Genomic DNA, 17,402 nt, shown 5'->3' with positions numbered 1-17,402 from the left:
AATGAGAATAAGCAGATCAAAAACCGAATATATGTGTTCTAGTATTACTGAGGACGGGGGGAAGTAGCATAAGATCGGGTGGGGAAGAAATAAAGAAAGTACAGAAGTTCAAGTACTTAGGGTCCATATTAGAAGATAGTGGAAGCATGGACCAAGAGGTGAGACACCGAATTCAGGCAGGATGAAATAACTGGAGGTCTGCATCAGGGGGTTATATGGAACAGAAACAGCAAGTATGAGGAAAACAGAGGAGAAGAAGATGGATGTAGCAGAAATGAGAATGTTGAGATGGATGTCGGGAGTAACAAGGGAAGATAGGATTAGTTATGAGTATATAAGAGGATCGACAAAGGTAGCTGAAATATCGAAGAAAATACAGGAAGGAAGGCTTCTATGGTATAGACACCTGTTACGAAGGGAGGAACGTCATGTTGGAAGACATACGATGGAAATGGAAGTGCGGGGTAGAAGGAAGAAGGGAAGACCAAGAAAGAGATGGCGTGATTGTGTAGGCGAAGATATGGAATTGAAAGGTATAAATGAGAACGAGGCACAGGACAGAAATCGATGGAGACGACTCATTCGCAATGGCGACCCCATATAAAAATGGGTTTAAGCTAGGAAGAAGAAGATTGCTTCTGTTGTTGTTGCTCGAAGGAAGGTCCTTAAGTAGTTAAAATTATCTTGTTCTTTTACGTAAATGATGTAATCGTTTCTTATTATATTTCTTTCATCCTCGATTAATTGATTAATGTCTTCTACATCGGGAATTCTAATCCTCGCTTACATTTCTTACAGTTTTCTTGAGAGACTTCCTATCTTCACATAATGAAGTGGGTTTTGAAATGGTCCCCTCATTATGACTTTCACTTTCAGTCCCCAACTGACGCTATATAGTACATTTGACCAGAAGCCTGCACCTAGCAGTCCCCAACTGATGATTAGATTGAGATATTTAAATGCGACTTATAACACCCTCTCTTGATGGTTGGTTGGAATAAAAAATTTTCTTAAATTCAGGGCTAAGCCAACTAAAATTCTAACAATATCTTACCACGTGATCAGGAAGCGTGTCAAACTAAATTAAAAAATGTTCTCTCAACACGCTGGCAGATATATTAACATAATATATAAATGGCCATATGATAACATTACCTCCCCAAAACACTGTTGCGATACTGCACCCAATGAAAATATGTAATAACTACTGGTAATGCTTTGTAAAAGTAATCAATATGGGTCATTATTAAAAAAGAACAATAATATTCCGCGTTATCCCAAATATTCAAATCCTCATACGTCATTCTTTAAAGAATTGCCATAATTATATATATATAATTGCCATAATTATATATATATATAATTAATATATATATAATATATAATATATATATATATATATATATATATATATATATATATATATATATATAAACATTAACGTTGAGACAGTAGAGTAAAAATGAAAAAAGCTGACCTATTCTTTAAAATAAATCATTCATGTGGGATTCAATTCTCGACCCCCAGATTCTATAGCCGAACAAGCGCAAAATAATAAATCATTTTACTTTTGTCGGTCATACATAAATCATCACATCACTATCTCCAAAGTGAAATGAGTTCCCTTCACTTTAGTTCTCCCGATATTCCTTCTAAATTCTCAACTATTCCCTCTCGCCATGTGATTCTGTGCATACGTCATAAAATGTACAAACCACACCCTTGTGGTCTAAACATAAAGAAATACCACAGAAACTTAGTCTATTAATTAAGAAGATCCATCACAGGCAATACGACTCAAGCTTCACCCCCGAGATTCAAAGCGCATATGATTCCTTGGCCAACCGAGATCCTTCGAGTCATTTGTCTTGGAAACCCGAGAATTACAATCACGCAAAGCTCTATTAAGATGGTGCACTGCACAAGGAAAGCCCCCAATTAATATGCTTTAGGATTATGAGGTCCGTCCTTTGCGGAACCTTGATGCCCGATTTGACCTTGGTCTCTTCGTCAAAAATAGAAAAACCCTTTTGTTCAGAACAGTTCTCTTTTGATGACCAGTCATATTTCATCTAACTTATTTTCTTTCGCTTCTGCAGTTAAAACAAATATTAGAAAATCAACATGACAGTTTAACCAGACAATTCCATTTTACTGAAAAAATGGGCGTTAGTGACTTCATAAGAAAAAAAATGGCTAGCATTTAGTCATAATCTTTAAAGGAAATTAAAAGTTGATGTAATGCTCTAAATCAATGCACTCAACAGGACGATTTGGATACATAGTGACGGGAAGAAAACTACACGAAGATTAGTAAAAGTGTGATCATTACACAATTCAATTTATAAGTCGCATAATTAGCAAAACATCTGATATCAATTTTCCATTCACTTCTAACCACTGACACTCAAAACCTTGACCGGTATACGGTCAACATATTGGTTACATTGCACAAATCCCTATTTTTCAAAATAATTTAATATTTTTACGTACTGAAATTCGTACATTAGGGAAAAAAATGTCTTTATCATCATTTAACTATACTCTGTTTTTTTTCATCTGTCCATCCGCCTGTGGTGTAACTATCTAAAGCGTCCCGGGCTGTAGATAGTTACATTCAGCTTACATTCAACGATTATAATAATATCCTATTTCGAATATTAACGGTGTAATTCGCATACAGTAAATTATTAAAACACTTTTCAGTTGCAAATGTACACCCAGATATCCTTTTATTTACCTAAAACTTACACATAGCGTAACTATCTAAAGCCCGGGACGCAGTGTTACCATACAAAAACACCACAGGCGGATGGACAGATGAAAAAAAACAGAGTATAGTTTGCGTATCTTCGCAAAGAAAAACATCTCACTAAAAATATACTATCCCGTCTTTTAATTAGTCACACTCGCCTGGTGTATGAGTATTTGGCTAATTACGCACTCATCAATCAATATTGTATATTAAGCATCAGAAACAAACCTTTGAGAGAAATTGCAAATCTTCAACATATGTAGTTTATCCAATTACTGAACTCTGAGGGTGAGGGAGTTGCAATGGGCCAAATATATATATATAATGCACCAAGATTAAATACTTCTGCCCACCCCTATGAGTGGTTAAGAACGTTAACTTAGTGGTCTGGTAAAAAAAATGAATAACACTAATGGTTACCATGATTGTGTATTAAATCTTATTTAAATAAAGTATTAATTCACTGAACTAGAAACTCTTCCATTAAAGGTACCAATTTATCCCACTGATTTTTAATCATTATTTGTCTACTGACTTGCATAACAACTGCCATAATAAATTGCCTTTCAATAAATAAAAATTTTATAGCTATTTGTACAAGCCTGTAGACTATAAAGAACATTATAGTCATGTTTGATGACATGATTCAAATTTTAGTATTATTTATCATACTAGTAACTGTTTCAATTTACAGCATGAACCTAAATCATAGGATAATTTTTACGTTGACTTAAATCTTTTATATTCTATTTAAATGACAGAAGCAATGTACATTATGAAAATAATGTATTTATCATAACTTCAATGCAATTGCAAAGGTATTTAAATTTTGCCATCATTTTTGACTGTATGGGTACATCAGTAAATATAATGAGTGTATATGTAAATATGATGTTTAGTATAATATATATATATATATATATATATATACATATATATATATATTATATATTATTATAAATAATTTACTGCCAAGGGCTTCAAAAAACTATATCTTATACATACATACATACATCATACATACATAATACAATACATACATACAACATACAACATACATACATACCTACATACACACACACACACATATATATATATATATATATATATATATATATTATATATATATATATATATATATATATATATATATATATTCTGCCAAGGGTTCAAAAATAAGTGTTGAAAAGTATTTTCCTGACAGATCATGCTAATTTCATTTTTTTTCGTGTCTTTTGTACTACGTATAGTTTGTAAGCTATAACGCACAAACAGCAATTTCAGCTTTCGAGGGCAATATACGTTGCAATGAAAGCTTTACACGATGGACAGATGTTGGAACACCACTCTTGTTGTTGTCACACATCACACATAAAACTGATATGAACAAGCTTCATTTCCAAGTTTCATTAGAATGATGTCCTGCGAACTGAAAGCGATTTAAACAGTGGTGGTCAGTATATTTCCCACCAGCAAGATAAACATTGTATACTGCAATGTAAAAAAAAAAAATTGTAATTGAAATGAAAAATGAACCCAGGATATTGAAACATGGAAAAAGTAAAAAAAAAATATATATGTTGAACTTATAACTTATGGAAATTTGAAAATCTACAGAACTATAAAAGGAAGTAAATGAAACCATCAATAATTAAACGTAGGAGGGGGGGGGGGGTAGACATGAAATGAAGTTCTCTCCAGCACTTCACTCCCATCTGCGCTAAGTCTTCATCTACGACCCTTTTTTATATTCATTCTGACTATGAAAACTGACTTCCCCAAAAACTTCAACAAGTGTTAGTATAACCTTCTGAAAAGCTCTCATAAACCAGCCATACTTTATTGATAATTCCTATATCATCCCGAAAGACCGAGTACCGGTTCCTCGATATACAAACTAATAGAGTATCCCTCGGTTTTGGGCCGACCCTTGTCTCTAACTCTTTCTATTTGATGACAACCAATTTCCACGTCGATTCCGTTGTCACTCGGGGAATAAGATCACAAAAGCCCATCCATTAACCTTCCGAAATAGACTTGAAATAGGTTCGTTCCTCCCGAATTTGTCAAATTCAATGGCCTTGGCGCATGTCCAGTGAACCATAAACTGTACGGCTACAAGTGAAATCCAGACTTTTTTTTAACCTAGTCTATTGGATCGTAAATCGCCTGGAAAACACATCAATATACAAATACACATACATAAAATATAAATAATTCAATATATATCTATATATATATATATATTATATATATATATATATATATATATATATAGATATATATATAGATAGATAGATAGATAGATAGATAGATAGATAGATAGATAGATAGATAGATATCTTTGGTCAGTTCGTAAACCTAACGTGCTCACTTTCCTCCACCTCTCTGCTTTTACTAACACTGACCTTAACAGCCACAAAATTATTTATAACGGAATCCTCAACCATTCGCCGATTATTTCCTGCACCATTTACCTTGAAGCTAAACATGAACGCCACAAAGGATTCGTTGTGCGAAAGAATAAACTGCACTTTGTTGGATATTATATTGGTCAGAAAAAGATGATTAAGCAGCTTTTTCGGCAGACCCGTTGTTCCAGTACTAGTGTTTTGAAAGAACGTTTTATGTGAAGTGTGTACTTTCACTGTTCAACTCTCCACATCACGTCGAAATGTTGTTCTTGAAGATTCATGGTTCTAGAGATCTATAGATGAGCTATTTAACTGTATTGTTATCATCACCTACAATTCGTAATCATTCTCATAGTACAAGCCTAAAGGGCCATTAATTAGAATTAAAACATTCCACGGAATGGAAAAAAAATAAACAACGGAGGAGGAAAAATAAAAAAAATAAAAATCAATCAATCCACAGATGTCAATAAATCAACAGAATTACATACTTTTCCAAGGCACAATCACACGGCCACATCTGCCTTCCACAGCCAGCAGGGGCAGCAATAGCGAAGACGCCATTTTGTCTTCTTGCAGCCAGTGATCGGCACCTTTGTTCGCAGGGGAAAAATAACCTATCCAATACATTCCAAGCCAACGACAAGACACACTGTCATTACATGTGAGGCGTGATTAAAGAGTACAGTTAATTCATTTATATAACTAGCTACAATTTGTTAATGACGCTCATGTCAAACAATCATCATTAGTTCTAAAACAGGCTAGCCCTACCGTCAAAGGTCCAACCCTGAACTATGAAAACAACTTATTAGAGGCGAATCTGCCAGTGAGACTGAATGTGCAGTGTTTGGTGCTATTATTCGTGGCATCAAAAGATGCCTTAAAACATCGTTCGTGCAACATTGCAATTACACACAAATTAGCGTCGTGTGACATAACAATCATACACACAACCATTGGTATCATTAATAACAAGCAGAAGGCCGTTTTGCCGCCTTATCACAAAAGAAATGCAACACTTCTGGCAATGAGACGGATTATCGTGAAGCATGAAGAGATTCCGGCATTTTGCTGATTTCTAGACGAGAGACCAATATTCATGAAGTGATAAAACAAAAGATCACGCACTAAGATATTAATGCCTTCATCTCTGTAGATATTTATAGACCTAAGAACAATACCCAGCTTTCAGATAAAATAAGATATTATTCTAAAGCTCTGAGAAAAAAGTACGAGTCAAAATTAACATTAACAATCATCAAATAATTTAGAAGAATTACCTACAATATTATGTACAGATACGAATCAAGGTGAAGAAACATAGTGAGAGAGGTGCAAATAATTATCTTTAGGTTTTTATTTTTTTTTTTGCGATGAGAGTTCAAGCTTAAGTAACGCCCTTGTTGTTTATGTAACATTTTGTTGGGAGCCTACAGGTAAACTGTGCAACAACAACATGAATACAAAGAGTATTTGTCCGTGAAATATACTTGCAATTATTTTTGAAAATTAAACTATTTTGACTAAAGTTCCCTATCAGTTAAATTCTATTGTAAAACTTTAAAGTATTTTCTAATTCTTTAACACATACAGACCTAATTCTTTTACACTTGTACAGACAATCTTTTATATTTCTTTCTCTCAATTCACTCACAAACATTAAAATTCATGACTTTTTAAAATGATTCTTAGCTTGCACTGCTTGTCTCTCGGCTCGTATATCGAGAGGAATCGCATTTCCTTTATCACTTCTTACTTAACTCTCAAGAGTATAAATCACTACCACTAAATGTAGCGTGAGGCAAAATAATAGGTCAAAGATGCTGAACAACCAGAGAGAAATTAGTTAAGAGATGGTTATTTGACAATATTGCATCATGAATTATTTAACGCCTTTTCACAAAATAACAAGCAATGCAAGACACGGGAAGTGTGAAATTTTGATATAAACTGCTCGTAGGTAATTTACCATACACATGAAGAGTTGCAGTTCGATTTTAGTAATGTATTCGCTTAATCTTTTTAGTGTAATATAATTGGAAGCAGTATTCAAAATTATGAATGAATTGTTGTACTTGACGAATAAAATCCATTATATCAAAATTATTTTTGAATCAGCAGAATTTTCAGTATACTAATTCACTTAATCATAATTTTTTTTTCTACAAACCCTCTTTGACAGGGGTAAGTAATATGTTTGTTTATTGGTGCATGCCAGTATAATCACCTGGTGCATGAAATGTTTAACTCAAAATTACTAGATAACGGTCAACATAAAATAAATGAATAAAGGCTTGCTGTTTCTCGCTTTGCGTTAGTATCTATCCTTACAATATGATGTAGTCTCCCCTAACATTACATTTTCTAGCTAAGAATTTACGTACCATTATAGAAAACTAGCTCTCCATGGAATAACTCGAATAATCACATGAAATGAAACTGAATTTCTTTTCAAGTATGACAGAATGTGTTTATTGCTCTATTAAGTAGTGAGTATATTGCTATCCAACAAAATCTAAGTGTTTACTACTAGTTGAGTTTATTATGTATCTAAAAGTGTTTATATTATTATGAATAAAGAAAAGACATTAATACCTTAGTATATGCAAAATTTGATGCAATCCCAGTTGCATGAAGGTTACTATAATAAAAACGTTTAAGGCGCATAGTAAACAGATTATCACTTTTCCATTAATATGGTACACCAGTGTATCATACAGAAGGGGCTGAAGGACAAAACGGACTGTTACCGAGTCAACAGGTTAAAAAATAAAGACTTAACAACGTAAACCATAAATCTGCGATATACAAAAACATTAACTAAAAAAACAAAGATTCAACACAATTTTGCTCAAAACAAAGATTCAACACAATGTTGCTCAGTGAAAGATGTTTTCATGATACTGGCTACAACACGGAACATTAGTATTACAATAAAAATCAACATTACAATTAGGACGTTTTATAAGCAAATGTTTCTAAACTTTAATTCCAGGATTAGTAAAAGGAAGTGTAACTTTTTTGCGATGAACTTCATTTCTTACTTAACCAACTCTGACTACTTTACTAAAAATTTTTTGCATTTATCTAGTGACTTTTTCTTTATTTTTACTATTATTTCTGGTCATGTTTCATGTTCTACTTACTTTCAAGCTAGTTCCCCATCTCCATTATTCGGACACACATAACTGTATCACACGGTTAAATATATGTTGAATAAATAGCAAAGCAAAGATAGCACCTTTTGGCAATTCGTTAATAAATGTTGTTAGTGATATTGTAATTGCTGAAAATACGTCTTTTCTTTAGGTGTCTGTTTAAACGACCTTTGCTTGGCATTGTTTCTTAACATTCTCTCTCTCTCTCTCTCTCTCTCTCTCTCTCTCTCTCTCTCTCTCTCTCTCTCTCGTCATTATGTTTGGCTTCGTGTATGTTTTTTTTACGTCAGTGTAGATGTCCAATTTGGTATGGTGTTACCGTTTGTTTTGTATTATGTGGACATAATCAAACGCATTAATTCACGTAAGCGATATAATAATTTTACTTACAATTCAAAGAATATATTTACATCAAGGTGGAAGAAAAAGAATCCTTCACTCGCACTATTGTGCATTTATAGTACACATTCATTCCTGTTGAAATAGTTTCAGGTTAATTTTTCAATCTTCTTCATTTTCTACTTGATCCTGCACATTCACACAATGAATTACATCTACAATACATAACTATACTTGAACCTGGGAAGGTGAGTTGGACTGTCCGAGTCTGCCTGTAAGTAAATTACACGCACACAATCGCACACAGAGACCCACACATACACAGAACTCCAAGTGAGACAAGGGGCCCTCAGAGAAATCACGCCATTGATAACTTTCCTGTGTTTTATCTTCCAATAATCTCCACTTCTCTCCAGCCTCCCGTTTCATAATTCTCATCAGAATAAGTCAGGGCGACAAAACTTTCTGATATCCACGGGAGGCCAGCTAGCACTATCCTATGCTTTTCTCTCTGGGGTGATGCACATAACATGCCAAAGAAATCTCCAACTACCCCTCATTACTCAATCATCTACATATGGAAGATGTTTAACTTTCCTTCCGGTACCATTTCCTACTTTATTTTGCCATTTGACTCCCATTATTCTTCAAAAAGCTTTTTTCTAGTGAACTTCAATACTGTATGTAATTCCAGTCTAAGTGACTTCCACATTTCTTCTAGCCTGCCACCATTGGCAAAGTTCAACCACGTTCATCTTTTCTATAGTTGGTTTTAGTCCAGTCCTTTATCCTTACTGCCTCATTGGTTCTGCCTACCTTAAATTTATCTCTAGTCCCATCTCTCTAGATATACTATAAAGCATTATGACAAACAAGTTTGTAAATCTCACGGTATATAGCTGATAAAAAAAAAAGCATCGTCAACGTTTTCAAAGTCCATCGTCAACGTTTTCAAAGTCCATCAAGTTTAAACCTGCTCTTTCATCTCCAACCTCTCTTGTATTACTAAGCCCCAAAGAAGGGCAAACAACAAACATAACATAACGTAACCTTCTATAACCTACCCATTTACTGCATTTTCACTTACCAAAGTCAGTCAACATTAACACTGCCTGTTTCTTTCATCATTACTTTTAGTTAGCTTTCCAATATTTGTAAGAATATAGTGACTCACGATTGGCTATTATATTGGTCTGCAGCCGTTGTCAAATGCACTCTTGTACTCAACAACACTCATCAAAAAGTGATTTTTAGATTTAATATACTGCTGCACACAATGCCTTAGCACAAACATTTGTGCTGCACAACTGCCTTTTCCTAAATTAGCTTGTTTTTCTCTAAGCATTTTATCAGCTTCTTTCTCAAACTAACTAAGAATAAGTGTAATGAATACTTCTTGAGAATCTGCACAAATACAACGCCTTTACGTTGTCACATTCAGTCAGGACCTCCTCCTTTGATACCTTTACTGTAGTATTCCAATTCACAATCATCAGGCTTTGCTTCCTCATTATACATTCCGTAAAATTGTCTGGTTTGTATAAAAGGTACCATTCTATTTTCTGCTACAATCTCGGCATTGACTCCATCAGAGCCAGGTGCTTTTCACTTCTAAACTATTTTTATTACTGATTCCACTTCAAAAACTGTGAATACAATCGGGTCCTTCAGCCTATGGTTAAAAATCCTCCTCCTCATATTACTCAGTCATGACCTTGCATAAATGTTCTGCCTCGCAGTATCTTTCTTTTCTAATGCCATTACTAGTCGTCTTTTCACTGATGGGTATTTGCTTAATAATTACGTAGGCTACCGTCACACCAACATAACTCTGAGTACATGCCTTCATCAGCACTAACCGCCCATTTTCTACTTGAGTCAACAGAGGAACTAAGAGACTTGATGAGAAAAAGTCCAAATTATTCCGGAATGCTCCCGAACCAAACCCAGGCCCTTCCAATCGTGAAGGAAGTGTCCTCACCGGTGTACTAATAATTTCATGAACACAGTTCTGCGAGGTCGGAACGTCCCCATGTTCAAAACCTGCCTTTTAATCCAGCTTGGGAAGTGCGTTCTCCATTCTCTTCTTGTATTTATTTTGCTCCTTACGCAGTCTTGTCACACAACACACTAGTACTATATTGATGTGTACGGGACACTTGACAAATGAACTAGTGTGTTAAAAAAACACGAAGCTCTGAAAGTTGTTCTTGTATATCGAATTAACTGTGATATAAGCTTTATCCCATGATTCACTACGGATAAGCTTGCCATAGTCGCCCAATTTCAAATTCTATAATAAAACACAGAATACCCATGTTTAAAAAAACAACAAATTGATATGAACGAACACAAATCTATATAAATATACATACATAACCAACAGGTAAAAAATAAACAAATAAATAAAATAAAATAAAGCACCTACTTTTACATGGCGTTTTACAGGCTGGCTTGGTTAGGTGTTTCCTGTCGGAGTTTTAACATTAGTCTTTGTTTAATTGTGCTCGATTTCTGACGTTTTGTCATGTAGTTTCAGACGTTTGTAATTCACACCTCTAAAACTTCACAGTAGTATGTGGTTCAAATTCTTAGTTACCCATTAGGCCTCTCCGAGTTAATGACACTGTATATCCGATTTAATGACACTATACCCGGTAGGTAGAAACGTATATTAGAAAAGTTGATCTCAATAGAAACTGTCGTCAAAGTGCATGTTGTGTGTTGAAAATAAATTGAAACGTTGAACTTGAATTCGTGTTTAATAACTGATCCTACTGCGAGTTCTAATACACCTAGCAACCTATAAAAACGTCAATTGTTATGCAGAATTTAACAAATTTAAGTTTGGTAATTTTCTATGGGCGTTAGATGGCTTGCCGTTATATCCCAAGCATTAACATTCATATTTTTAACAGTTCGCATGATGTTCGCTCATCAACATTTGTTTTAAGAAATTCATCAGCTTTACACTTCGATGAATTCGAAAAAGAAATTTACATAAATCAATGAATTCGAGAAAGGAATTTACACACATCCATGAATTCGAGAAAGGAATTTACACAACATAATTGCTCGTCAAGATTTTGCAGATATTTAGGGGAAATATTGGATTATGTTTAATGAGTTACCAAGATAAATGATGTCATGAATAGTAAGTAGAACTTGTAAAAAGACTTCAGTAATGAAAAGCTTCTAGTAGCAATATTAGGAAAGAAGTCAATGCGGTAGCGCTGCCGTTTCATGTTTTTTTTTTTTCTGTTTTCTTTTAAATACATCTACATTAATCCTTCAAACTCGCACGGGTATTTCTATGCTACGATGTTTTGCAACACATATTTTGGGAAATACGATATTACTTCTCTTTCAGATCGATGAACAACTGCTATTTTTTATTATCCTTTTTTTTAAGTTTTCTGAAATATTCACGTCTACTTACTAGCCTAGCTTCCTTATATCCATTGATCTGATTTTTTTCTTTTTCATTCTGAAGCATCTTTCTTGGTTTACGAGAATCACTTGACAAATTTCTTTCGTCATTCACTTGATCTAAAAAAAAAATAAAAACAATTACGCAACCCTGAAGAAGCACAGATTGAATATGAAAGGCTGAAGATAGGTCGAACGATCATAGATTCCGTATTGTTCAAATTATAAAGACATCGGCACGGAAATTCATTTATATACAAAAACTCATGCGAGCAAGCAAGCAAGCAAGCAAGCAAGCAAGCAAACGCGCACTGACAACTTCTCTTCATTTAAATTTCATAGCTTCTTTCTTGACAGCTTCCCAAACCGAGCATTTGAAACGAAGTTTAATCGTTTTTTCCCTAGATAATTCATATATACATATAATTTTTCTTCAACATGTAGCATTTTCTTAAGAGAGGGTTGACTTCAGCGGAAAAAAATTTTAATATCAGGTTGTTCAGCAGTATGCCTAACCCTTTCATACGTAGTACATCATTTTCCTCTCTATCTTACGCACTTTCATGCTTCCTAAATTTCAAGACCCTTCCTTATATATATATATGTATATATATATATATATATATATATATATATATATATATATATATATATCACACACAAACATATATATATATATATATATATATATATATATATATACCTTGATGAAGAAAATACCATCACGCCATCTACAAAGTCTTGGGGGGGGGGGGGGGGGAGATCCAAAGATATATAGATCCATAATCTGTCATCTTTATGAGCTCTAGTTTAAGACCTTCACTTAAGTTAAGTCTAAAAAAATATCTATACTTATACATAACTTCACCACTATCCCCTCCAAATATACCTAATACAAATAATTTTTGCGACCTGAAAAAATTAAATATATAATCGTTCTTTTCCATATCTCATTCCCTGCGCCTCCATCCATCTCATTGGCAGGAAGGGAGGACGGCTGTTCGGAGGCAAGAGAGAGTCCCTATGCACGGACTCCACAACAATGACGACCGTTGTTATCAACGGCTGCAACACCAATAGCAGCGCCGTTGCACCCCCCGCAGTCTCTCCGCAGCCATCCCGCAGGATCTCAAAGGCCAGTTCACTGATTCCTCTGGCTGACCAGGACACGAGGATATCAGTCACCGATTCAACTATTTAAATTAGAACTCCTCAGAAATAATTTTTTTTTTTTTCTATTTTTATCTGACATGTACTGTTCAGGCTGTCTTGGTTACACCATTTTTTGTCTTTAAGCTTTGATTTAAGAAGAATGGAGAACATTAATCTATTGTTTAGATATTGAGATAAGAGTGATATATCTATGGTGCATATACCATGAATCATATCAACATTGTCAATTCACATTTCCAAAACAATTCATGGAGTCTAAGTGATCATTAACGCAACTAGTATAATCTGGGAATATTTTTCTGTAAGTGTAGTATAAAATTTTCGCGTTTAAGGATGCTTTCTACGAAGCCTTGGCAAACCGAATATGAACGATGGACCGCTAATTATTAAATTTTAATTCAGGAGGAGACAACAGTAGTTTTTACAAACATTTGTATAGTAGAGCTGCGACTACATTAGCATGAAAATGATTAGGCGTGATTATCAGTGGTCAGGATTTCTTCCATAAAAGCACCATGAAAATAGAATAGCTTTAGAGCTGATGCAGGATCCTCCCTAGCAATCACTAACTCTCTAAATATTTTATAAACAAGGATTTCTAAAAGAATCCTGAAAACTTAAAAAAAAAAAAAAAAAAAAAAAAAAAAAGCGGAGGGGACGCGAAATATATGACTCAGACCTAATAACACATTCGTCTTATCTAAATATTTTCATTATTATACATGTATAAGAGACAGATCTATAACGGTCACAAGAAAGATGAAGGGTTGAAATCTCAAGATCAGTTAATATACATCTTTATCATACGTGTGTATTAATATGTGCACATGCATGTGTACATACGTATATAATCTTACTATGTATGTACATCTCTCAAAACCATACGTTTAGAGTAATAACTTCGAAAACAAAATCTTGTCGTGCAGTATAGTCAAAGTCGAAATAGGATTTACTTGATGGTGTACTCTTCAATGGTCTTTGACAACCTAGAAAGATGAACTCTATATAGAATCATTTAAATGGACTTCACATGTAAATACATATCTAACAAAAGATCACAGAGACGCTTCTCAGGTTTCTAAACATTTGAGGAAAACGCTGGGCAATGAAATATACTCTCTCTCTCTCTCTCTCTCTCTCTCTCTCTCTCTCTCTCTCTCTCTCTCTCTCTCGACTTCTCCTTCATCTTCCATTTATAAAAAAAGGTGCGCTGGTGCTGAAAGAATACCATCGGCTTGAGAGAAACGAAGCGAAATAAACTGCTTTTGAAGCCTACCTAAAATATCTTCTTGGCTTTTCTTCTTATTCTTCCTTATGATGCCAGGGAGGGTACAATCAATGTACCAGATATAAAAACAAGTAAACAAAAATGTTTGTAATCATTTTTGCCTCACGCCAATATTACAAACTCATATATATATACATATATATATATATATATATATATATATATATATATATATATATAATATATATAATATATATATATATATATATATATATATATATATATATATATACAACATTTTGAGAGGATTAGACATATCCGGAGGTTTTCCATAAATGTGAAGAGACTCGGTGATTCTGTGAGCTAATAAGGGAAACTTTCTTCGTTCAGTAATGTTTACTCTATTCCTGATGTCGATAATTCAATCAAACAACTTAACAAAACTGAAAAGACCTAAAAGTGCCAACGAGTAATACTATATATTTTTCTTTCTTCTCAGACGGAGAACGTTGGTTGATATAACGTTTATAAACATATGCGTATATTTTCCTTATCATATTGATACAGATGTAGATAATATTGTACATAGCGGCTATACTACTATATATATAAATATATATCCTTTATCAGGTGCTGTCATTCATCGCTAAGAGAAAGTCGTCACTGTAGTCTGTGTGTTGAGCTTCTTGTATTTTATATCGATGTTTATTGCATTGAAGTCTATGGCGTTTAGCTTAACATGTCGTTCTGGTGTACATATAAATGTAGTTAGATTCCGATTATTTTCATAATGTGAATTCCATTACGGTTAATATACACAACCTAAAACTATGAGCATTTCAGTCATTACGAAAGCCGGTTATAAGGGCATGTAGGGGTGATGCTCTTAGACTTGGTCGCTTTCGCCACTATTTCCAAGAATTTCAATTAGAATGTGCTGTATCATAACTTACAACTAAAGCTTCACATTCGACCAGTGTGCTGCGTAAATAATAGAAAAAATATAAACATCATATTAGTATATGTATATATGTAGATATATATATATATATATATATATATATATATATATACGTATATATTGTACGATACAATTACCTCTAACTTCTCTAATATTCACTGAATGCCATGAAATTCGGATGAAAAAGAAATCTTAAATGGTAAATGGGATTTGAGCCTTAGTTTGGAAAACTAAGATCCTGTCTGGGAATGAAAAGTTACAGGTAATTGCTATTACAATATATGTAACTGATGAATGAAACAATATATACTATATATATATATTATATATATATTTATAATATATATATAATATATTTATTTATTTATTTATTCCAATACATGCACACACATTAGTATTGTACATAAAATATTTATATGTTCGTGCATACATGTGTATATAATTACCTATGTGAATGAGTAATTGTGTATATAGGTGTATATATGATATATTATTGATGAAACAATTTTATATGTACTGCTGTACTGTTTTCATTTTTAGCAACATTTTGTGTTTGTTCCTTTCCAGTCTTTTAAGCGTGAGATGCCAAAAAAATCATTACCGTAAGTTCTTCGGTGTAATATTCGTAGACCTAATAGGCCAAGTCCACGATATTTTCTCTCATCACCTGCTCTTTAGTTCTGGCCTTTGACCTTCTTCTGCTACCTCCTCTCCACAGGTGAGTCAATCACCTTAGTTCCATTGTTTCTAACGTCAACCCACCGAGATAAAAATTTCCGCCCTTATTCATTTTCCTGCCGTCAACTATCGGGTTCTCTCATATCTTCCACAGTAATGTAACTGTTATCTTTTTCAGAAAACAAAAACGTAACCTAATCTTACCTTATTTTCAACAGCTCCAACATCCGAAAATGAGGATAAAATTTCTCCATTTAATTTTTCCCTTAAATTTCTGGCTCAGTTTCACTTCTTTCTAGAAAATCTAACCATATTTTATATAAATAACATCGTCATCTCTTTCTTCGGATTAACGCTTCTCTACCTGACGTTTCCAAGTTAGACAAATGTGTCGCATTTTCAAAACGTGACTCATATCATTCGAGTCCAAGGGTAACCGAAAACATGTATATTTTTTTCATACTTTCCGACACGATACTCAAAACACGAGAATAAAAGACCACAGGCAAGATTTATGACATAATTTTACGTATAGTGGGAAAACAAAGAAAAGAAACAATAGAAAGAAAAAGAAATAAAAATTGCCTACATCTTTAACGGATAGAGTATTGTCTTATCTCTATCTATATTTATCTATCTACCTACTTCATTTTTTTTTACGATTCGTTGACTTCAGGTTCTTTACGAATTTAAATAAAAATCACCGGTCGACAACAAAAGGGATTATTTTCATTGATAACGATAGTAATACCAAAGTAGTAGCAAAAAGTTATAAGGTCCAGTGATATAACTATCAACAAATTGCAGAATTCCGTGTCTCCTTGAGGTAAAACGTTTCATTAAGATAAAAGAAAGGACAACTGTTTGAACTAAACTAACATTAACACAGCTCGAAAAGATACAGAAATAAAAACCAATTCCCAGCTAGCAAAATTAATGAAAGTAAAAAGTTTGAATGAGAGCTACGTGCAATTGTATTTTACGATAAGTGCACCGAAGTAACAACTACCGCAGCCTTAGACAAGTATCTGTATAATCGCTTACAATTAAAGTGAAATTCTACACAAATAAAAAGAGCAAAAAAAAAAGGGGGCGGGGGGAGGTTCAGAATGTTTTCCAGCTAGTGATAAAAACTGAGATTTTAAGAGGAATGGAGGAATACTCACACTCAAAGATACTGTTTGTTTATAAAACAGAGCAACACGTTCAGCTTGTAACATCATCCTAATAAATATGAAAGTACACGATAAATCTCTGTATAGTG

At 33.7% G+C, this 17,402-nt stretch overlaps 1 protein-coding gene across 2 annotated transcripts in view; it reads left to right on the top strand.

The window, feature by feature from the left end:
* Window positions 1-13,929, top strand: part of LOC135217565 (diuretic hormone receptor-like) — a 275,442-nt gene extending 261,513 nt beyond the window's left edge. For both annotated transcript variants that reach the window (XM_064253532.1, XM_064253531.1), the window contains one exon: window positions 13,083-13,929. In XM_064253532.1, the coding sequence (XP_064109602.1) occupies window positions 13,083-13,299 (217 nt within the window). In that variant the 3' untranslated portion in view covers window positions 13,300-13,929. The remainder of the gene's footprint in view (window positions 1-13,082) is intronic.
* The last annotated feature ends 3,473 nt before the right edge of the window (window positions 13,930-17,402 follow it).

This window comes from Macrobrachium nipponense, chromosome 7, assembly GCF_015104395.2.
Source record: "Macrobrachium nipponense isolate FS-2020 chromosome 7, ASM1510439v2, whole genome shotgun sequence".
Taxonomy (NCBI): Eukaryota; Metazoa; Arthropoda; class Malacostraca; order Decapoda; family Palaemonidae; genus Macrobrachium; species Macrobrachium nipponense.
The sequence above is the reverse complement of the archived record's forward strand: the minus strand, read 5'-3'. Positions and strand labels throughout refer to the sequence as shown.